General features: G+C 45.7%; 1 protein-coding gene across 1 annotated transcript in view; it reads left to right on the top strand.

The window, feature by feature from the left end:
• Positions 1-23,660, top strand: part of PYGM (glycogen phosphorylase, muscle associated) — a 128,345-nt gene that overhangs the window by 78,586 nt on the left and 26,099 nt on the right. Inside the window, exons 10-14 of the mRNA XM_040409797.1 lie at positions 17,060-17,206; positions 17,387-17,550; positions 17,633-17,747; positions 21,911-22,012; positions 22,882-23,029. Of these exons, the coding sequence (XP_040265731.1) occupies positions 17,060-17,206; positions 17,387-17,550; positions 17,633-17,747; positions 21,911-22,012; positions 22,882-23,029 (676 nt within the window). The remainder of the gene's footprint in view (positions 1-17,059; positions 17,207-17,386; positions 17,551-17,632; positions 17,748-21,910; positions 22,013-22,881; positions 23,030-23,660) is intronic.

The following is a 23,660-nucleotide window of genomic DNA, read 5'->3' as shown; positions in this document are numbered from 1 at the left end:
CGGGAACCACTACCGGTGCCGTCTCCACCAATAAGCTTACTCTCTCCTACCCTACCAGGATAATTGCTTGGCTGCTACAGAGCTCTGCTGCTCTGCTTATAAAAGAGCTCCGCTGCTCTTGCAGTTGCAGAGCACCGCTGCTCTTGCAGTTGCAGAGCTCCGCTGCTTCTGCTCTTACACAGCTCCGCTGCTCTTGCAGTCACACAGCTCCGCTGCTCTTGCAGTTAGAAGAAAGGAAAGGAGTTTCAGTTGCCATCCATCGCCCTGTGCTTTCCTCTGGACTATCAACTAAAATGCCTGTGTGAGTGACGCTCAGAGGCCTGCATAAAAATTAAAGGGGTTCTCCGGGAATTCAGAAAACAAAAATACTTAAATATTACTTAATTATAGATATATTCTTAAATACCTTACATTAGTTATATTGGCTCATTTTGTCTGGGCAGCAATCAGGAAAAACAAAATGGCTGCTGTCCTATTAGTACCCACAAAACCTGTCCTAATCACACAGAAGGACAAGTTACTTCACAACACTGAGCTATAGAGCTGCCTCTTACTCCTCTCTGCTCTGCTTGTCAGGGATTATGATCCTGAATACAGCTGATAAGATCTTTATCTGAATCTCTGTAGGAATGGAGTTCATGAGGAGACATGAAGTACAGAAAGGAGGAGGGGATGTGGCTGATGAGCAGCAGCTCTTGTATGCAGTCTCCATTACGACAATCTGTCCTGTCCCTCTTCTCTGTACTTCATGTCTCCTCATAAGCTCCATTCCCACAGAGATTCAGCTGAAGATCTTCTCATCTGTATTCAGGTTCATAATCCCTGACAAGTAGGAGAGGAATTATAACTAATGAAAGGTATTTGGGAATATATTTATAATAAAGTAATATTCACTTACTTTCATTTTCTTAATTCCCGGAGAACCCCTTTAACTGTGTTAAATATGACTATATCCCCCTTCATCCATACGGATGCACCAATGTACTGCAGGGCCTGGATGCAATTTTAAGGATGAGGGAAGTTATAGTAACATAACATCAACAGATCCCCCTATAACAGTGTGTCATCCACAAATCCCACCATAACACTGCGTCTTATAAAACGAAAAATACAATAATCAAAATCTGCAAAAGCTGAAAGGTGGTCTCTCTTTTCTGAACCCTGCAGTTTACCCCAAAAGCAGTTTACATCCACATTTATTGCATTTAAGTACCTGGTAGAACCCGCCTAATAATTTAAAGTGTGTGTGTGGTGTCTTAGAGGGTTCAAGCTGGGCACTGAAATGCCATATCTATGGAAAACGTGCAATTTTAATTTCACACTGGCCTCTGCTCATTAAAGGGGTTTTCAGGGAGTCTTATACTGATGACCTATTCTCTGGATAGATCATCAGTATCTGGTCGGTGGGGGGTCTGACACCTGAGTCTTCCGCTAATCAGCTGTTTGAGAAGGCACTGGCACTTGCAGTAGCGCCACAGTCTTCTCTCTGCAAACCAAGCATTGTATAACGGCTGGGCTTGGTATCGCAGCTCAGTCCCATTCACTTTAATGGAGCTGAGCTGTGCCTAGGCCAAGTGAACGATAAACTCAGCCTAGGGAAAGATGAGAGAAGCCCACGGCACTACTGCAGGCATCTGCAGCGTCCCACTTGTGTGTATAAGTGGTCCCCTTAAATTTCTTTTTATGTGTTTAATGTATTGTAATGCCTAAGTTCAGGCTGGCATTGTCAATGCATTTATTCGCCCCTAGGTGGTGCTGGCGCCACATACTATATATAGCTTGGGGTTTGCTGACTCAGTGTGAAGGAAGTGTTGAAGCAGAAGGGAGTAATGTAGGAAGCAGAGAGGAGAAGGAAGTGTATGGAGGAGCAGAGCAGGCTCAGTCCAAGATGTAGCTGCCTTTTCACCCTCTGGGCCCTGATCAAGCCTTGGAGAGGACCGACCAAGTAGTCACAGCAGCCCAGCACAGACAAGTGAGTCCATGGACGAATATAGAGAAAGACTAGTGAAGATTAGAGCTAAAATTAGCCAATGGACTTCATAATCACCAGTGACCGGGAGAGACTTAACAGTACCTGGAGACAGCCGGATGATTAAAAGGCACCTAATTATCCTTTTTCACTACATGCCTTCTGGGACATAGTGAACCTGAATGCTTCAGGAGAGCATCCTGCATAAAATAATGTAGCAGAGAGTTTGCCTGCCACGAGGGAGAACACCATTATTGGATTGGCCAATATAAAGTAAGGAAACCATTATATTCCGTACCTGAGTGCTAGAGATTAGACTTAAAGTAGAACTATCTAAGTAGAGAACTTTTGTCTTGCCTGTAAAGTAACAGCATTAGGAAAACTCCTCAAATGATAATTGCCAGACCTGTTGTAAGGATTACAGCTAAACTAATTTCTGAATCCTTCTTTATGCCATATAAGTGCACTGTATTGATGAACTGTACCAACGGTCCTGAGACATTTGATTTAAGTAAACGTTCAACCAGTGGCGTGCCTAGGGTGTTTAGCACCCAGGGCGGGTCCTTTCTGCGGAACACCCCCTAAAAAAAAGGGGGGAGAATACACCACCGCATACTTATTACATCCAGGGACATCTTCTGTCATGTAGACCTACTCTTTCCTCTTCTCCTCCGTTAGACCACCATGACAAATTCTTTCAGCCGCATCTCTTCTCTACAGAGTTTGTAACACAGACACGTTAGATTTTTAAATTTTTCCATCAACCTCCCCATCCTGGTGTCCCCACAGTGTCATCCTGCACCCCCAATACTGTGCCCACTGTGCTCCCCAATGCCCCAGGTACTATACTGCTAAAAAAAATAGTGACCCCAGTAGACATAATTGGGGTCATTTATCAAACTGGATAGTAGAATTGGATTTCCAAAAGAGCTGTCAAATATGAAAGGTGGAATCTGATTGGCTGCTATGGGCATCTAAGCCAGTTCTACTTTATACCAGTTTGATAAATTACCCCAAATGTCCCTATAGTGTCCACAGCAGTTATAATGTCCAGTGGCGTTGCTAGAGCTGGTGTCACCCGGTGCGGTAGAAAATGGTGTCACATCCCCAAGCTCCCCCCCCCTCCCCGAAGCAATAATTTTTTAGCCATATATGGGGGATATGGGGGTGCAACTGCCATAGGGGGGTATCCGTTAGCTCATCAGACCCCCCCTCCCCAGATCACCGACGGGGGTGGGTGCTAGCAATCAGATTGCTTACCAGACAGTGGCGGATCCAGAGGGGCACTTCCAGATTATTTTCTGTCTGCCGCCACAAAGCAATGGTGCTTATAGAACAGACTACACAGTGTAGAGGTATACTGTATATTGTGTGGCACAGTATATGCTATATGTGTATAACAAACCTATTTCACATGAAAACTTACAATTACTTGGCTTGGCCCTTGGGGATCTCGGACAAGACTTCAACACTTTGGCTGGGGGGATAGGTGGAGCTGATATTGTGTTTTATCCTAATGAGAAAGATTTCATAATAAGGATTTGGAGAAGGGGCAGAGGGATAGCAGAGCAGGGAGAGGCTGGTGCTGCTACTAGGGGGTTCATACCATGGGGGAGTAATAAAGCCCACCATAATGCCCCCCCCCCCCAGTAGAAATAATTCTCCTTATAATGTGACAGTGCAAAAAATACCCCCTTGTAATGCCCCCAGTTAAGCTAATGTCCCCATAGTGCCCCCATAATGTGCCAGCATAAAATACCCCTATATAGTGCCCCAGTAAATGCCCCCATAGTGCTCCTCTCCCCCCTTCCTCCTAGTGCCCCCCATAATGTACCAGTATAAAATGCCCCATATATAGTGCCCCAGTAGATGCCCTCAGTGTCCCCCATAATTTGCAAGTATAAAATACTCCTTCTTAGTGCCCCCCGTAGATGACCCCATAGTACTCCTCTCTCCCCTTCCCCATAGTACCCACCATAATGTGTCCCAGTATAAAATACTACTGTACAAAGCCCCCCAGTAGATGCCCCTATAGTGCCGCTGCCATCAGAGTCACTGGTGTCACCCCATCACTGGTGTCACCCGATGCGGCCCGGACCCGCTGCACCCCCCTCGCAACGCCACTGATAATGTCCCCTAGAATGCCGCCAGTAATAATAACACCCTACATTGTGCTCCAGGCAATAATCCCTGTATAGTGTCCCCAAAAATAATAGAATTGCCCCTACAGTGTCTCCCCAATAGCAACACCCCCCACACTGCCCCATATAGTAATTTCCACCACACTGCCCCCATATAGTAGTATGCCCCCACATAGTAATTTCCCCCACATAGTAATTGCCGCACACTGCCCACACAGTAATATCCACCACAATGCCCCCTATGTAATAGTTTTCCCTCATACAGTAGTTTCCCCCACACTGCCCCCACACAGTAGTTTCCCCCACACAGTAATTTCCCCCACACAGTAATTTCCCCCACACTGCCCCCACACAGTAGTTTCCCCTACACAGTAGTTTCCCCCACACTGCCCTCACACAGTAGTTTCCCCCACGCTGCCCCCACACAGTAGTTTACCCCCGACTTCCCCCACACAGTAGTTTCCCCTACACTGCCCCCACATAGTAGTTTCCCCCACATAGTAGTTTCCCCCCACACAGTAGTTTCCCCCACACTGCCCCCACACAGTAGTTTCCCCCACACTGCCCCCACACAGTAGTTGCCCCCACACTGCCCCCACACAGTAGTTTGCCCCCACATAGTAGTTTACCCCACACTGCCCCCACACAGTAGTTTCCCCCACACTGCCCCCACACAGTAGTTTCCCCCACACAGTAGTTTCCCCCACACTGCCCCTACACAGTAATTTCCCCCAAACAGTAGTTTCCCCCACGCTGCCCCCACACAGTAGTTTCCCCCACGCTGCCCCCACACAGTAGTTTCCCCCACACTGCCCCCACACAGTAGTTTCCCCTACACAGTAGTTTCCCCCACACTGCCCTCACACAGTAGTTTCCCCCACGCTGCCCCCACACAGTAGTTTACCCCCGACTGCCCCCACACAGTAGTTTCCCCTACACTGCCCCCACATAGTAGTTTCCCCCACATAGTAGTTTCCCCCCACACAGTAGTTTCCCCCACACTGCCCCCACACAGTAGTTTCCCCCACACTGCCCCCACACAGTAGTTGCCCCCACACTGCCCCCACACAGTAGTTTGCCCCCACATAGTAGTTTACCCCACACTGCCCCCACACAGTAGTTTCCCCCACACTGCCCCCACACAGTAGTTTCCCCCACACAGTAGTTTCCCCCACACTGCCCCTACACAGTAATTTCCCCCAAACAGTAGTTTCCCCCACGCTGCCCCCACACAGTAGTTTCCCCCACGCTGCCCCCACACAGTAGTTTCCCCCACGCTGCCCCCACACAGTAGTTTCCCCCACACTGCCCCCACACAGTAGTTTCCCCTACACAGTAGTTTCCCCTACACTGCCCTCACACAGTAGTTTCCCCCACACAGTAGTTTACCCCACACTGCCCCTACACAGTAGTTTCCCCTACACTGCCCCCACATAGTAGTTTCCCCCCACACAGTAGTTTCCCCCCACACAGTAGTTTCCCCCACACTGCCCCCACACAGTAGTTTCCCCCACACTGCCCCCACACAGTAGTTGCCCCCACACTGCCCCCACACAGTAGTTTGCCCCCACATAGTAGTTTACCCCACACTGCCCCCACACAGTAGTTTACCCCACACTGCCCCCACACAGTAGTTTCCCCCACACTGCCCCCACACAGTAGTTTCCCCCACACAGTAGTTTCCCCCACGCTGCCCCTACACAGTAATTTCCCCCACGCTGCCCCCACACAGTAGTTTCCCCCACACAGTAGTTTCCCCCACACAGTAGTTTCCCCCACGCTGCCCCCACACAGTAGTTTCCCCCACGCTGCCCCCACACAGTAGTTTCCCCCACGCTGCCCCCACACAGTAGTTTCCCCCACACTGCCCCCACACAGTAGTTTCCCCCACACTGCCCCCACACAGTAGTTTCCCCCACACTGCCCCCACACAGTAGTTTCCCCCACACTGCCCCCACACAGTAGTTTCCCCCACACTGCCCCCACACAGTAGTTTCCCCCACACTGCCCCCACACAGTAGTTTCCCCCACACTGCCCCCACACAGTAGTTTCCCCCACACTGCCCCCACACAGTAGTTTCCCCCACACTGCCCCCACACAGTAGTTTCCCCCACACTGCCCCCACACAGTAGTTTCCCCCACACTGCCCCCACACAGTAGTTTCCCCCACACTGCCCCCACACAGTAGTTTCCCCCACACTGCCCCCACACAGTAATTTCCCCCACACTGCCCCCACACAGTAGTTTCCCCCACACAGTAGTTTCCCCCGGGCTGCCCCCACAAAGTAGTTTCCCCCACGCTGCCCCCACACAGTAGTTTACCCCACACTGCCCTACACAATAATTTTCCCCACACTGCCCTACACAATAATTTTCCCCACACTGCTCCCACGCAGTAGTTTTCCCCACATAGTAATTTGCCCCCACATAGTAATCCCTCCCATAATAATGGCCGTTTGGGTCGGCGTTAGGCCCGGGGCGGCTGACCCAAGCGTCCCTATTATAATCCAATCCTCCACTGGTGCTGAGACCCCAACCCATTGACGATCTCTCTTCCTGCTGCAAGAGACGGCTCAATACAAAGTCTATGGGCCCATCTCGATTCTATCTCCTGCAGTACAATATAGAGTACAATATACAAGTGCTTCTCTCTCCTCGTTCTAGGGATTGGTGGGGGTCTCACCACTTGGACCCCCTAAATCAAAACCTTTGAAAGGTCATGATGACATAGAAACATATTTTTTTTATTATGTGACACTGGAAGCTTTAAAGTTCTGGATTTGAAAAAATCACAGACACATCAATTTTTTTTTCACGGACAGAGTGACAGTCACACAACAATCGCCTATTTTTAGGGACTCTCCAGAAATTTCTGAAGGTTTAACAAACCCTGGGCGGTACGGCACATCATGGCTGCAGCAGTGTAAACAGAGACCAATGTGGTTCTCTCCCCATGACATGCATTTTACCAGAAGTGAGCAGTCATTTCGTTTTGCAGTGTTATTTGCCGCATGCAGGGGCGTAGCTATAGGGGAAGCGGCTGCTTTAGGGCCCTGACACAAAAGGGGCCCATCCAGGAGTAGGAGGACTAAAAGATTTTGTCAGGGCTCCATCAACAGCATTACACAATAACATTATATACAGTGACAGTATAGACAGTGTAGGAAACGGATGGAACAGCTGCCGGGCCTGGTCTGAGAGAGTGATCTTTACTAGCCACAGGAATGGGGGCGGGATGAAAGGAAGGGGTTGTGAAAAAATTACTGGGGGGGGGATAGATCATCAGTTTAAATAAACTGCAGAACCCCTTTAAGTGATAGGGCTGGACGAGGTGTGTTCTTACTGCAGCATGAAGGCTTAGGGTGTGTTCACATCACGTTTTTTGCCTCCGTTTGACGTATACATTAGAAAGGATACAAAAACGCAGCACATCACGTTCTTGTATCCTGCAGAGTACAGTAAAAAACATAAGTTTTTTTTTTACAATGGATCTCTATGGTGAACGGATGCCACTGTATGGCATCAGTCTGAGGCATCCATTTAACGTATACGTTAATCAAATAGGAAAAACGTGATGCGAACCCACCCTAAGTGACTCGGGGCTTGCACAGTGGATATAATGAGCTTGGAAAGCAGAACTCATCAGATCCACTGCGTAGGCGCTGAGTCACTGAGCCAAGCTCAAGACGCAGCACAAGTACAGAGCGCCGACACAGAACAGTATGAATGGGACTCTGAGATGTACATAGGCCATGTTACCAATGAATGTGACATCACTGGCCTAAGAAGATGCTGCAGTGCTCACTGGAGCACCGTGGCCTTTTCAAACAGCTGATCAGTGGGGTGCTGGGAGTCCGAATCTCTCGTTCAAATATTGATGTCCTATCCTTAGGAGGATGGGAGTGGTAGTAGCTCTGGCAATGACAATTGTACACATGGTTCACAGTGGCAATCCTCACACCTTTACCCCTTAGGGAGGACACACCATTTTCTTCCTTTGGGGCACAGCCTGATGTTTGGGGCTCCTGCCTGGAGATAGTTGGGGTGCCCTTGGTGTTAAGTATGGGTTTGGGTTCAAAGCCGGCGTATGATGGAGTCAGTAACCAGGCCTGTTGTAGTAAATAAATAAGTCTTTCTTTACTAAAATGCAGGACAGGATAGGAGTAGACATACATCCAACAGTATAAAGGCACAGTTCCAAGTAGTAGTTCACACTGTAATATCTCCTCAACAGCAATGTATGGATAGCAGCAATGATTGGGGTTGTGGTATTCGTTCTCTCTATCTTTCTAAAGTAAGGCATACAACTGAGATTTAGGGTATATGTTCTGTAATTCCCAGGCTGAGGGGTACAGAATTAAGGTACGGCTAGCCAAACCATCTCAAGGTGCAGAAGAGTGCGCTAGCAATGTTCCATCTCACAGCAGCAAAGTCTCTTTCACTCTGCCATAAACGTGCACGATACTGTCACGGCGGACGTGCACAGTTAAACAGATAACACACCAACCAGGCTCTGGACGAGAGACGGGGGAACGGTCACCTCCTAATTAATCCCTGACCTCTTTCCCTACAATGCTCAGCCCACAGATCAAATCTTGATGGTAGATTTGCTGTGTCCACCAGCCTATGCTAACAGAACCCTGAACTCCCTGAGATGGTGAAGTGGGGAGAAAGGAGCTGCCAGCTCGCACAGAACCTGGATGGGATAGATGACAAAAACAACCAAAGACACTTATCTGCTGAGAGCAGGAACAAACAGCCAACCTTCCTTTCTAGCTTCCAAGACCACAATGAAGAGTATAATCCGCTCAGAGCACCTTAGCTGGAGACTATTTAAACTAATGACTCCACCCAGTGCACCTGATGCGAGGCGGATCCAGCACAGCATCAAAACAAACACTAGACTTGTGCTGCAATCCTGGCTGACCTCCGCACATCGTCAAAGTGGGGCATGACAGTACCCCCCCTTCTACGGGTGACCTCCGGACACCCTGGACCAACCTTATCCAGATGGGACCTATGAAAGGCCCTCACCAGACGGCTGGCGTTGACATCTGACGCGGAAACCCACATCCTCTCCTCAGGACCTTATCCCCTCCAGTGAACCAGGTACTGGAGGGAACCCCGCAGAACTCTTGAGTCGAGAATCCTGGAGATCTCGAACTCCAAGTTTCCCTCGACCAGAACAGGAGGAGGAGGCAATGGCGATGGTACCACCGGTTTAACATATTTTTTTAGTAAAGACTTGTGGAAGACATCGTGGATCCTCCAAGTCTGCGGCAGATCAAGTCGAAATGCCACAGGATTGATCACAGCAGAAATCTTATATGGACCAACAAATCTTGGACCCAGTTTCCAAGATGGCATTCTCAACTTGATATTCCTAGTGGACAACCACACCAAATCACCCACACACAGGTCCGGACCAGTCACACGTCTCCTGTCAGCCATTCGTTTATACCTCTCACCCATCCTCCCCAAATTCCCTTGAATCCCCCGCCAGATAGAGGATAAGGCAGAAGAGAATCTCTCCTCCTCTGGCATCCCGGAGGAACCAGACCAAGAAAAGGTACCAAACTGAGGATGGAAACCGTATGCGCCAAAAAATGGCGACTTACCCGTGGACTCCTGCCTACGGTTATTCAATGCAAATTCTGCTAAGGGCAAGAATGAGGACCAGTCCTCCTGATTCTCAGCCACAAAGCACCTCAAGTAGGTCTCCAGGTTTTGATTAGTACGCTCCGTCTGACCATTCGACTGTGGATGAAAAGCCGACGAGAAAGAAAGTTGAATGCCAAGTCGAGAGCAGAACGCCCTCCAAAACCTGGAGACAAACTGCGGCGTGCCCCTATCAGAGACAATATCAGAAGGAATACCGTGCAATTTAACGATATTATCCACAAAAATCTGCGCAAGAGTCTTAGCGTTAGGCAGACTTGTTAGTGGTATAAAGTGAGCCATTTTACTGAAACGATCGACTACCACCAAAATCACTGTTCTCCCGGAGGAACTCGGTAGGTCCGTAATAAAGTCCATGGACAAATGTGTCCAAGGACGAGATGGAATAGACAATGGAAGAAGTGAACCAGGCGGTCGAGTATGAGCAACCTTAGACCGAGCGCAGGTTTCACAAGCTGCCACGTAATTCTCAATACTCTTACGCAAACCTGGCCACCAGAACCTCCGGGACACCAGATCACAGGTGGACTTACCACCAGGATGTCCAGCGAGAACAGTATCGTGATGTTCCTTGAACACTTTGTATCGTAGGCCCTCAGGAACAAACAACCTCCCTGGGGGACACGAACCAGGAGCCCCCTCCTGAGCTCCCAACACCTCCATCTCCAATTCAGGGTACAGAGCGGAGACCACCACTCCATCCGCCAAAATCGGCGCTGGATCTTCTGAATCACCTCCCCCAGGGAAGCTGCGAGACAAGGCATCTGCCTTGACGTTCTTGACCCCTGGGCGAAAGGTAACCACGAAATTGAACCTGGTAAAAAACAATGACCATCTGGCCTGTCTAGGGTTCAGACGCTTGGCAGATTGCAGGTAAGCCAAATTCTTATGGTCTGTATACACAGTAACGGGGTGAGAAGCCCCCTCTAACCAGTGACGCCATTCTTCAAAGGCCAACTTGATCGCCAACAACTCCCTATCTCCAACATCATAATTCCTCTCAGCGACCGAGAGCTTCCTGGAGAAGAAGGCACACGGGACCCACTTGCCAGGAGAAGGACCCTGCGAAAGCACCGCCCCAACGCCCACCTCTGATGCATCAACCTCAACCACGAATGGCTGAGAAACATCCGGCTGCACCAGAATGGGAGCAGACGCAAAACGCTCCTTAATAGCCGAAAAGGCCTGCAATGCCTCATCCGACCAGACAGAGACATCGGCGCCCTTCTTGGTCATATCAGTGAGAGGCTTTACTATGGTGGAATAATTCAAAATAAATTTTCTATAATAATTCGTAAACCCCAAAAATCGCATCAAAGCTTTCTGATTCTCCGGTCGGTCCCACTCCAGAACCGCCCGGACCTTTTCGGGGTCCATACGAAAACCACAATCAGAAAGCATGTATCCCAAAAATGGAAGCTCTTGCACCGCAAACAAACATTTCTCCAATTTGGCGTATAACTTATTCTCCCGCAGGATCGTCAAAACCTGTCTCACATGATCCTGATGGGTCTTCAGATCAGGAGAATAAATTAAAATGTCATCAAGGTAGACTACTACGAACCTCCCCACCAAATGATGAAAAATATCATTGACGAATCGCTGAAATACCGCTGGCGCATTCGTCAACCCAAAAGGCATTACCAGGTTCTCAAAATGACCCTCGTGCGTATTGAAGGCCGTTTTCCACTCATCCCCCTCCTTGATCCTGATCAGATTGTATGCTCCTCTCAAATCCAACTTGGAGAACACCTTGGCTCCAACAATCTGATCAAAAAGATCAGAGATCAAAGGCAGGGGATATGGATCCCGGACTGTAATACGATTCAGCTCCCGGAAATCCAAACACGGTCTCAGTGATCCATCTTTCTTCTTCACGAAGAACAAACCTACAGCCACTGGAGACTTAGATGGTCTAATATGACCCTTTGCCAAACTCTCGGCGACATACTTTCGCATGACCTCTCTCTCGGGTTGAGAGAGGTTGTAGAGCCGAGACTTAGGCAACTTAGCCCCCGGAATGAGATTCACAGGACAATCATAGTCACGATGAGGGGGCAATTCCTGAGCCCCACCCTCCGCAAACACGTCCGAAAAATCTGAGAGATACTGAGGCAAGGCCGTAACGGACACTTCAGAAATAGATGTGACAAGACAATTATCCGAACAAAACTTGCTCCAACCAATGATTTGTCTCGCCTGCCAGTCTATAGTTGGGTTATGTTTAGACAACCATGGCAACCCCAAAACTATCGGAGCTGGCAAATCCTTCATGACGAAACAGGAAATAATCTCAGTATGTGAATCACCCACCCTTAAATGAATATCATGAACAACGTGAGTAAGGCTCCCTTGAGAAAGAGGGGAAGAATCAATGGCAAAAACACGAATCTCGTTCTCTAACGTGCAAATACTTAGTCCCAAACCCTGAAGAAACAGAAAGTCAATTAAATTTACCCCAGCACCACAATCAAGAAAAACATCAACAAACACATTTCGAGACTCTAGCGCCACCATAGCTGAAAGGAGAAAACGGGAACTGCAGGGAACTTGCACACCAGTCTGCTCCACCACACCATTCATACCACCAAGTGTGAGGGAGTTTTTTTTTTCTTTTTTCTTTATCACTCTCCCCTGTGGTTCAACATACGGACAAGAAAAAACAAAATGACCCCTCTTTCCACAAAAGAAACATAAATTGTGCGCTTTACGAAAGTCTCTACTATCCGAATGGAAAGATATCTGACCTAACTGCATGGGTTCCTCTCCTAGGCCAGAATAACAAGCAATATCTCCCGGGGCAGCTGGTGGAACAAAACTACACGCGGGAGGAATCCCCTGCACAGAGGGACCCTTACCCCTCTCTCTGATACGTCTATCCAAACGTATCGCCAAAGACATTGCATTTTCCAAAGTATCTGGGTATTCATGAAAAGCCAGAGCATCCTTCAACCTTTCAGATAACCCCTGACAAAACTGGCTACGTAACGCAGGGTCGTTCCACCCCGACTCAGTAGCCCACCTCCTAAACTCTGTGCAGTAAACCTCAGCAGTATGTTTACCCTGTAGTAAGTTACGTAGTTTTGACTCTGCCATTGAAACTCGATCTGGGTCATCGTAAATCAATCCCAGGGCTTTAAAAAATTCCTCCAGCGTCCGGAGAGCCAGAGATCCGGGCGGCAGGGAAAAAGCCCAGGATTGCGCGTCCCCTTTCAGCAAAGACATGACGATACCCACCCTCTGATCCTCATTACCTTATGAAAATGGGCACAAACGAAAGTACAATTTACATGATTCCTTGAAACGGAAAAAATCATCAGTACCCCCTGCAAATTTCTCCGGAAGAGCGACTTTAGGCTCCCCAACAATTTGACCTGTACCTGAAGCCAACACCCTCTGACACTGTGTGACCGTACTACGTAGATCCGCAACCTCCAGGGACAAACCCTGCATGCGGTCAACCAGTGCTTCAATTGACGCCATCCCATAAACACTGAGAAATGGCGGTCACAGTATGGCGGATTATAATGTCACGGCGGACGTGCACAGTTAAACAGATAACACACCAACCAGGCTCTGGACGAGAGACGGGGGAACGGTCACCTCCTAATTAATCCCTGACCTCTTTCCCTACAATGCTCAGCCCACAGATCAAATCTTGATGGTAGATTTGTTGTGTCCACCAGCCTATGCTAACAGAACCCTGAACTCCCTGAGATGGTGAAGTGGGGAGAAAGGAGCTGCCAGCTCGCACAGAACCTGGATGGGATAGATGACAAAAACAACCAAAGACACTTATCTGCTGAGAGCAGGAACAAACAGCCAACCTTCCTTTCTAGCTTCCAAGACCACAATGAAGAGTATAATCCGCTCAGAGCACCTTAGCTGGAGACTATTTAAACTAATGACTCCACCCAGTGCACCTGATGCGAGGCGGATCCAGCACAGCATCAAAACAAACACTAGACTTGTGCTGCAATCCTGGCTGACCTCCGCACATCGTCAGAGTGGGGCATGACAGATACCTTGCTGACTGTCTTCAATGCATAGCTTTGTAGAGTCTGGATCTTCTAGTATCCTTTCTCTCTCTGAAGTTCTTTGGTGCAGCAATGGCTGCGGATGCCTCAGAGATGAAGGTTCTCCCTTAAGGCCTAGTTATGAGGAGTAAGCACATGTAGATCCACTCTCTTCCTCCACCAAGTACTCTCTCTCTAGTGCCTAGGGGCAGACTCAAGTCCAACTCCTAGCAACCTAAAGGGGTTGAGTCCAGTTGTTTATTTTGACTTTTATAAATACAATGCTGTTGGATACACAAACACAGCAACATTTTACTTAAACACTTTAACATGGCATCAGCGTAACCTTTTGCAGTGACCCAATTCTGGGTTAGTGCTATTTCATCTGTTTCAATCTTCGCAGCCTTTTTGGGAATCTGCTGCCTATAATTTTTCCTAACAGTTAAAACCAGACAGTGACACTTATTTTATGATCTGTTTTTATTTTCTGATTTTCAATGCAAGACTATGGGGCAGCCATTTTGCCTGAGCTGCTGTTTACAGCATTTAGATATACTGTATGCTTTACAGCAGCCATACGGCCTTAGACACAGTCTACTGGGGGACTCATTCTTCATTACTTTTGCACTTAGCTGCGCTTGCTACTGCAGGTTAGTCCTCGGTGCTGTTGTTTTTATGTATATTGTGTACAGCTGTAACCTGAGAATGCCATCAATAGAAATTAAGAAATTGCTTCATCTAATTTGCTAACTCCCCAGTCCTGCAGAACACAGGGAGAATCAATACTCCTATTATTTTACTGAAAGAGGACCACTTGGCTCTCCTGAATTGTTTGTATTAGTAAATACTTCTATTCCCAATAAAATGGCAATTCCGGAGCATCTTTTCTTAGAACTCTGCTTTGTGGTATTCCTCTGTTTCTCCTCCTGGAAATGTGTGAATGTATTGACAAAATGTGTGTGCCTACAAACTCTACCTCTGTCCATTCAGTGCTTACAATGATGCAGTTGGGGGAGGGGGGATTTATCAGAGACTGCCGTTTTACACTGGTCTTTGCTATCCCCTGTGCCGCTGGAGGATGTGCTTAATTTATGAGGACATGCACACTTTGTCATAAATCCGGTGCATCCTCCAGGAGCCCAGGCGCCTAGACTGAAATCTACTGAAGCCCATAGCTGGTTTACATTTCTGTAATCATTTTCGACAGAAAACTGGCTTAGGCGCAATATTTTTAAAATTCTCTCCCCTGTGTAGAGGCACATCATATTGACAGTGGGAATCATAGAGCCCAGCGTATACTCTAGAACTGGTATTATACAGGGAACACAATAATTTACTAAAGCTAAAATGCCAATCTTTATTACCTTGTAGGCGTACATTATATTCTTCCTATATGCCTTTCTTTCTTCTTTTGATATTGTCGCAATTGTCACTTGTCCCCTTCTCTGCTGTAGTAGTAGTGGTTTTACCATCAGTTCAAAAACCAGTATTATTGGTGGAAACAAAAATGATCCAAAATGCTTAATCTCAATATTTAATTGTCAGCAATACTTGAATGATTTGTAAATTATTATAATACAGTACATCTAACATATAGTAGATGCCCAAATCAGGTCTGCAAAATCGGCGCTACTATGGATGCTGTCCCTTTAAGAGCTCTTTGGATAACTAGGGAGGAATGAGAAAAGAAAGATGCGACCTAATATAGAATATTGATTTATCTGAATGTTTATGGTAAGGGAAACTGAATGACACTGCTAGGTGAAAAGGTATTGAATTAAGCCCACGGAATCACGGAATCTTTAATATGAAGGGGAAGGTTGAACAGTTGGTGCACGTCAATAAAAGTTCATAACCCTCAGAGCCTTATAACCGCTAAACGTATACACAATTGTCATTTATTTAGCCCTCCATTTTCTCCCCCTTTGTCTTTTATCTGCTGATCGTCTTTTGTCATCATTAGCTACCTGCTATCTTTTCCATCTCAGAAGATCTTTCCTCCCCAGCATGTTCTTCATAACTGCTATACTTACATTAATCAAATAAACTCCATGAAGTAATAAGCAGAGATGTTCATAACTGAAATATCTTCTGACAGTTCATGCGGGAACAGACTAGCAGCAATTCACATAAGTAATCAGCATTTAATATCATTTACGCCATTCCCTTAAACAGATGGTTGTAAATGATCCCCTTGTAACTAATCACCACATTTAGTAACTGTGTGTAGTCTACAACTGAAGACCCGGAGGAAAAGAAACCTACAGCAGATCTACCGTGGCCATTGCTGCTATTAATTAGTAGGTTTATTTTTCTGCTGCTTTGGTGAAAATTCATTTAGACTATGTATTGTATTTGTGCTGTTATTGGCCTTCATCTTTTGATTTGACATTGATATATTGGTACAGTTAGCTCATCAGAAAGGTCTACGTTACAGTGTTACTTTTGGTAGATTGTTCTCTAAATCCATTTGATAAAAGAGGGTCCTCTCACTAATCACAACTTTATCTTATGTTTTATCACCATACTGCCATATAGTGCCCAGGAAATAGTGCCATATAGAGCCCACATATGACCACTATGACAATTGGATTCCTGCCATACCCGGATGGGACAATTTCATCTAAGACTCCCCCCTAGCCAAGAACTCCAGATTGGATCAATCTGATTGGGTGGCCCCACATCTTTGAGGGCTTTTCTGAGACTGTAATATTCATGGAACTATCTTTATGATCAGATTGGTGTGAATGACTCCTGTCACCCCCACAATTCGGATATTTGGGTGACTGCTTTGCTCTGGAGCAGCACAGCTTTGTACACTGGGCAATATCCATGAATAATACTGGAGTGCTTCCCCGTTTAAAGGGGTTCTCCAGACTACGGGAAGAGGTGGCGCTGGAACAGAGGGTGTTTTGAAAAGTGATTAAGACCTTTTCCTTTTCCACTTATATAGATCTTGTGCTTCTCATTGTATTTCTGTGGGTAGAACTACTGTAAAATGTAACCTTGTATTGGCCACGCATGTAATGTAACGTGAATTCAAAAGATTTGAGAATGAATAAACTTACGCAGGCTAGGTGAATAAATATATTCACTAAGTGTGATTAAATAAGAGATAACACAGAGCAATACCCTGTGAATATAAATTTTTTGTCATACACCATTACTGCCACAGGATTTTCTTGTCAGGTCATGTGACTATACTAAAAGTCAGCCTAAAGAAACAATGTCCTTCTTTTCTTTGTACTTTTAGGCCTGGGATCTGACTGTCCGCACATGTGCTTATACCAACCACACAGTCTTACCTGAGGCTTTAGAGCGCTGGCCAGTTCATCTCCTGCAGAATTTACTCCCAAGACACCTGGACATTATCTATGAAATTAATCAGAGACACCTCAATGTACAGTCTTAGTTCCAATATTTGAAGAACTTATTCCCCTCTTGTACTAATCTTATGCTCCTCTCCCTTTCCTGTCCCACATTTGTACCTTGCCCTCTTCTCCCCCTGATGTCTAATCCACTTATGTTTATTCTTGCACTGCCAGTTTCACCTTAACACTTTTCCCTGTCCTCCATGCAGCGAGTCTCTGCCATGTTTCCTGGAGACCTAGACCGCATGGGCAGAATGTCTCTTGTTGAAGAAGGCTCAGTTAAGCGTATTAATATGGCTCATTTGTGCATTGTGGGCTCACATGCAGTAAATGGCGTTGCTCAGATTCACTCGGATATCATAAAAGACACCGTGTGAGTATGCGTTCTATGCACGAGGCAAATTTTCCTCTTTAGTCTGCTTCTTTGTTTTAATTTTACTATTTAATATTTTCAGTTTCCATGATTTCTATGAAATGGACCCCCATAAGTTCCAGAACAAGACTAATGGCATTACTCCCCGGCGCTGGTTAGTGTTGTGTAACCCAGGCCTGGCAGAAGTCATTGCAGAGGTAAGAGGTGTATGGTAAATTTATCATACCTACTTGTACTCTACAGAGAATTCGGAATTAAGGTGTGTTGAGTGCCTATGAGCCATCTGACGTTACAATGACCACATTACTATGGCCTCATCATATAACTGATTAGTTAGTAAAAATTTTTTTAGAGGAGAACGATTAAAAAGGTCGTAGTAGCCTCACCGAACTATTAGGACTATTGACGTTGTGAGGGGGCTCTAAGAAAATCTCCCTATACCTGGTTTTTGGCGTTAAAAAGTCTCATCACCTGGTTTTGTGACTTTTTAAATGCCATTATGGCAACTGGCATTTTTATGTCACCCCCACCTGTTTCTGAAAAGGTGAACACGTTTATCATCATTTATGCCAGAAACTGGCATAAATGATGACTGTAATCTATGCCAGCTATGAGCTAAAGTAGGCGTAAGTCTGGCACACAGACTGCTGGAAGAGGCATTACATTTATGACATATAAATTATATGCCACCTCTGGTGAGCAGGTCCTATCAAGACTGGTGTAGGATATGCAGGTCTTGATAAGTCAGGGCCATGGCCCTGTAGCCATTTAGTGCCTGTTTAAAGGGATTCTGTCATGACATTTTAGGCCTATAACCTAAACATATGGCCAGGTCCGTCCAAATAGCATGAATCCGAAACTGTAAGTAATGTCATAGCCAGACCCTTATTTCTGATATTTGCGGACTCTGTACTGACAGGGAATGTCCCACAGGATTGGCGCATGGCAAATGTGGTGCCAATATTCAAAAAGGGTCCAAAAACAGAGCCTGGAAACTATAGGCCGGTAAGTTTAACATCTGTTGTGGGTAAACTGTTTGAAGGTTTTCTGAGAGATGCTATGTTAGAGCATCTTATGGGAAATAAGCAAATAACGCCATATCAGCATGGCTTCGTGAGGGATCGGTCATGTCAAACTAATTTAATCAGTTTCTATGAGGAGGTAAGTACTAGACTTGACAGCGGCGAATCAATGGATGTCGTGTATCTGGACTTCTCCAAAGCATTTGACACTGTACCTCATAAAAGGTTAGTATATAAAATGAGAATGCTCGGACTCTGAGAAAACGTCTGTAAGTGGGTAAGTAACTGGCTCAATGATAGAAAACAGAGGGTGGTTATTAACGGTACATACTCAGATTGGGTCACTGTCACTAGTGGAGTACCTCAGGGGTCAGTATTGGGCCCTATTCTCTTCAATATATTTATTAATGATCTTGTAGAAGGCTTGCATAGTAAAATATCAATTTTCGCAGATGACACTAAACTGTGTAAAGTAATTAACACTGAAGAGGACAGTATACTACTACAGAGGGATCTGGATAGATTGGAGGCTTGGGCAGATAAGTGGCAGATGAGGTTTAACACTGAGAAATGTAAAGTTATGCACATGGGAAGGAATAATGCAAGTCACCCGTACATACTAAATGGTAAAACACTCGGTAACACTGACATGGAAAAGGATCTAGGAATTTTAATAAACAGCAAACTAAGCTGCAAAAAACAGTGTCAGGCAGCGGCTGCCAAGGCCAATAAGATAATGGGTTGCATCAAAAGGGGCATAGATGCCCGTGATGAGAACATATTCCTACTACTTTACAAATCACTGGTCAGACCACACATGGAGTACTGTGTACAGTTCTGGGCTCCTGTAAACAAGGCAGACATAGCAGAGCTGGAGAGGGTCCAGAGGAGGGCAACTAAAGTAATAACTGGAATGGGGCAACTACAGTACCCTGAAAGATTATCAAAATTAGGGTTATTCACGTTAGAAAAAAGACGACTGAGGGGAGATCTAATTACTATGTATAAATATATCAGGGGGCAGTACAGAGATCTATCCCATCATCTATTTATCCCCAGGACTGTGACTGTGACGAGGGGACATCCTCTGCGTTTGGAGGAAAGAAGGTTTGTACACAAACATAGAAAAGGGTTCTTTACGGTAAGAGCAGTGAGACTATGGAACTCTCTGCCTGAGGAGGTGGTGATGGTGAGTACAATAAAGGAATTCAAGAGGGGCCTGGATGTATTTCTGGAGTGTAATAATATTACAGGCTATAGCTACTAGAGAGGGGTCGTTGATCCAGGGAGTTATTCTGATTCCCTGATTGGAGTCGGGAAGGAATTTTTTATTCCCCTAAAGTGAGGAAAATTGGCTTCTACCTCACAGGGTTTTTTTTTTGCCTTCCTCTGGATCAACTTGTAGGATGACAGGCCGAACTGGATGGACAAATGTCTTTTTTCGGCCTTATGTACTATGTTACTATGTCCTTATTAAATGTGCCTGTGGCTCTATTAGCACATAAAACAGGTTTTTATAACCTTTCATTCACCTACCTAAGGTGTCCAAGGGGACGTCGCTTCATACAGGGTGCCTGGCTGCAGCCATCTCCGTCTCCATCAGCGCCGCCTTCCCAGTTGAAATCGCCGCCTTCCTCACCTCAGCCCCGCCTCTGCAATCGTCCGGTCCCTCAGGTTATGCCTAGTGCGCACGCGCGGGATCTGGCAGAGGGACCGGACGATTGCGGAGGTGGGGCTGAGGTGAGATCGGCGGCGATTTCAACTGGGAAGGCGGCACTAAGCACCAGACGGCGCCAGACGGAGATGGCTGCAGCCAGGCACCCTGTATGAAGCGACGTCCCCTTGGACACCTTAGGTAGGTGAATGACAGGTTATAAAAACCTGTTTTATGTGCTAATAGAGCCACAGGCACATTTAATAAGGACAGTTTCAGATTCATGCTATTTGGACGGACCTGGCCATATGTTTAGGTTATAGGCCTAAAATGTCATGACATAATCCCTTTAAGGGTCTATTAGTGTTCTATAGACATGGGCTGACAACAATTTAGAGCATACAGAAAAGCTTATTATAGTGTTTTATGGTGATCTCAGTTCAGTAGAACCACTCTGATTCTGCCAATTGTGGCTGTACTAAAGAGTAAAGTGGTTGTCCACTTTTTACTAGTCAGATTGGTGGAGGTCCGACTACCGGCACCCCCACCGATCAGCTGTTTGAAGAGAAGGCAGCATTAATTTGAGCACTGCGTTCTCTGCTCTGTTTACCTGCACGCCACAGCAATTGCAGTGGTGAGCAGGTGTAATTACAAGTATGGCGTCCCCAATTCACTTCTATGGGATGGCTCTGTAGTATTCACTTAAACAGACAGAACTGTCCCATAGAAGTGAATGGGGACTGATTTACAGATATTTTTATTCTATTTCCTGAACATAATTATGGGGGCTGCCATCTTGCCCGAGCTGTTTTGAACAGCATATAGAGAGAATTTAGAAAACGCTTAATGGTAGCCCCATGGGCCATAGACAGAATGGTCAGGAGGGGACCTCATTGAGTTCTATGGGAGAGTTTTCTAGGCATGCTCTGTGACCTGTGCAGAGGTCATTGTACAAGGAGAGAATAGATAAGCCTCAACAATCACCTATTGTGAATGGTGGATCTTGTCTTATCTATACACAGAGGTGATATCAGTACAGGCATGATTTGAATGACAGATAAGCAGGTAACTGCAGTAAAGTTATCTGTACAGACCAAGAAGTGGTGCCTATTATTAGTCTTAGTGGACAGTGCGAAAAACAACATGATTTTATGGGTTTTGTTTAAATATAGATCTTAACATTGAATAATAATAACATTAAAAATAACATCATCAAACATTCTATAAAAATATGTTAAACATATGACCAGATATATGCCACTTTTGTGGCGTATATCTGGCGCAGATTTTGAAGCATCTTACCCACTCATGCCAGGTCAAAAAAATGGGCTTGGTGTTGGCGGGAAGGGGATGGGCCGGCAGGCCTGTCTCATTCATCATTTTCTATGCCTGTTTTAGGCGTAGAAAATGGTCTAAATTTAAGACAGCAAGGGAGCTGTCTTACATTTAGAATTGGCGCTGGATGCGCCGAAGTTATGTAGAGGCCGGCGCCTGTTCATAACTTCAGTGATCCACTGCCTGCTATATGGCTTATTAAGACCAACGTCTAAAACGCCAGTCTTAATAAATGTACCCCTAGGTCTTTTTCTGATGACCGATTCCCTTTAATAGGAAGCAGACTTCAAAAAGATTGTCATATGCAATGCTGGTACAGTATTTATTCTAATCCCCTTGCTTTCTATAGCGCATTGGAGAGGATTACATCACTAACCTCGACCAGCTGAAGAAGCTACTGAACTTTGTCAATGATGATGCATTGATCAGAGATATTGCAAAAATCAAGCAGGTTGGTAAAAAAACCACAATCTTTACACATCATACAAACATTCTGCACATTAAACAGCTTGTCCAGTTGTTATAGCTGCCACCTATTACAGCAGAAAGCAGTCCTTTCTGGGCTCCACAGTCATACAGATGGTGATGTTACACTGCGCAGGCGCATCTATTCATGAAAGTGGGGCCTTGGCCATTGGGTAAAATTCTCATTATGATTGCAACCCCTATTTCTCGACTACCGAAACAAACAAGCCCATTTCCCATACTTCATTCTTATGTGGGTGTCAGATGATTACATTCTATTTTTAATGAGTTTCCCACATGAGCTCGATTTAGTTAATCATTTTCTCAGGTATTTTAATGAGCCACTTTTACCAAATCAGAGAAAATTGACAAAATCATTGTGAAGGCATAACATGATGATTAACACATTCTCTGCTTACTGGTGAAGCTTCTCTGCAGATATGTGTGTTTTTCTACACCGCAGCTCACCCAACTGGCATCAGCTTTCATTACAACCTCGCTGTAAAGTTGAATGTGCAGACGTTTGGTGTTAACAAACTTATAAGTGTTGTATGTGAAGAATATCTTTAATCTACCAACCCAATAAGGCCTCATACACACGAACGTATTTTCTTTCTGTTCCGTTTTTTTTGCGGTCCGTATGCAGAACCATTCATTTCATTCAAAACGGAAGGTTCCGTTTCCGTATGTCCGTATGTCCGTTCCGCAAAAAAATAGAACATGTCCTATTATTGTCCGCATTATGGACATGAATAGTTCTATTCTTTTAGGGTCCAGCGGATCCGTTTTTTGCATACAGCAAAATACATACGGTCGTGTGCATGAGGCCTAATGCTCATAATGTGCCTCCTACAGGAAAATAAACTCAAGTTTGCACGGTATTTGGAGAATGAGTACAAAGTGAAGATTAATCCAAATTCCATGTTTGATATCCACGTGAAGAGAATCCACGAATACAAGCGGCAGCTTCTGAACTGTCTGCATGTGATCACCTTATACAACCGTAAGTCAATTCACATGGAGGAAGCAGAGTGCTAGGTGTCAGTGTTGACTTCATTATACTAATGACTGTGCAAAAAGTAGTCCCATACAGTTTTCTTCTATTGTGTAAACCGGGATACCACCGTATGTGCTGTAATTGCTGGTGACCAGGTAGACAAAAGCAGCAGAAGATTCAATAAAACTGGATTTATTAAAAGTAAAGTCATAAGATACTTGTCTAGCAGCAAATAAAGTCCTACCAAACCACTGGTTTCTTCAGCAAAGCAAATCATACAAGTCCATTTACTTCGAAAAAAGTTCTAGCTTCACACTAGCAGGATGACACCTGAAAGCTCATGCTATAAGGATATGGCCGCATGTGGCGTAAATGATGTGGATCAGCAGCAGCAGAATTTTGTGTTGAACATGTGTAGTATTTACAGCTTAAGCAAAGATTTTAGAAATCTTATCCACACGCTACAGAGAAAACCCACAGTGTAAAGTGACTGCACTGCAGGTCTTTAATCTGTAGTATATGGCATTTGTTGCTCTAGGTGTTACCCGCAGCTTTGCAATGCAAAGGTTGAAAGCAGTGGTAGACCTGCTGAGATCCTGGCAGTGATGTCACCATAAAATCCAGTCCATTTTGGGCA

This window comes from Bufo bufo, chromosome 10, assembly GCF_905171765.1.
Source record: "Bufo bufo chromosome 10, aBufBuf1.1, whole genome shotgun sequence".
NCBI classification, from domain to species: domain Eukaryota; kingdom Metazoa; phylum Chordata; class Amphibia; order Anura; family Bufonidae; genus Bufo; species Bufo bufo.
The sequence above is the reverse complement of the archived record's forward strand: the minus strand, read 5'-3'. Positions and strand labels throughout refer to the sequence as shown.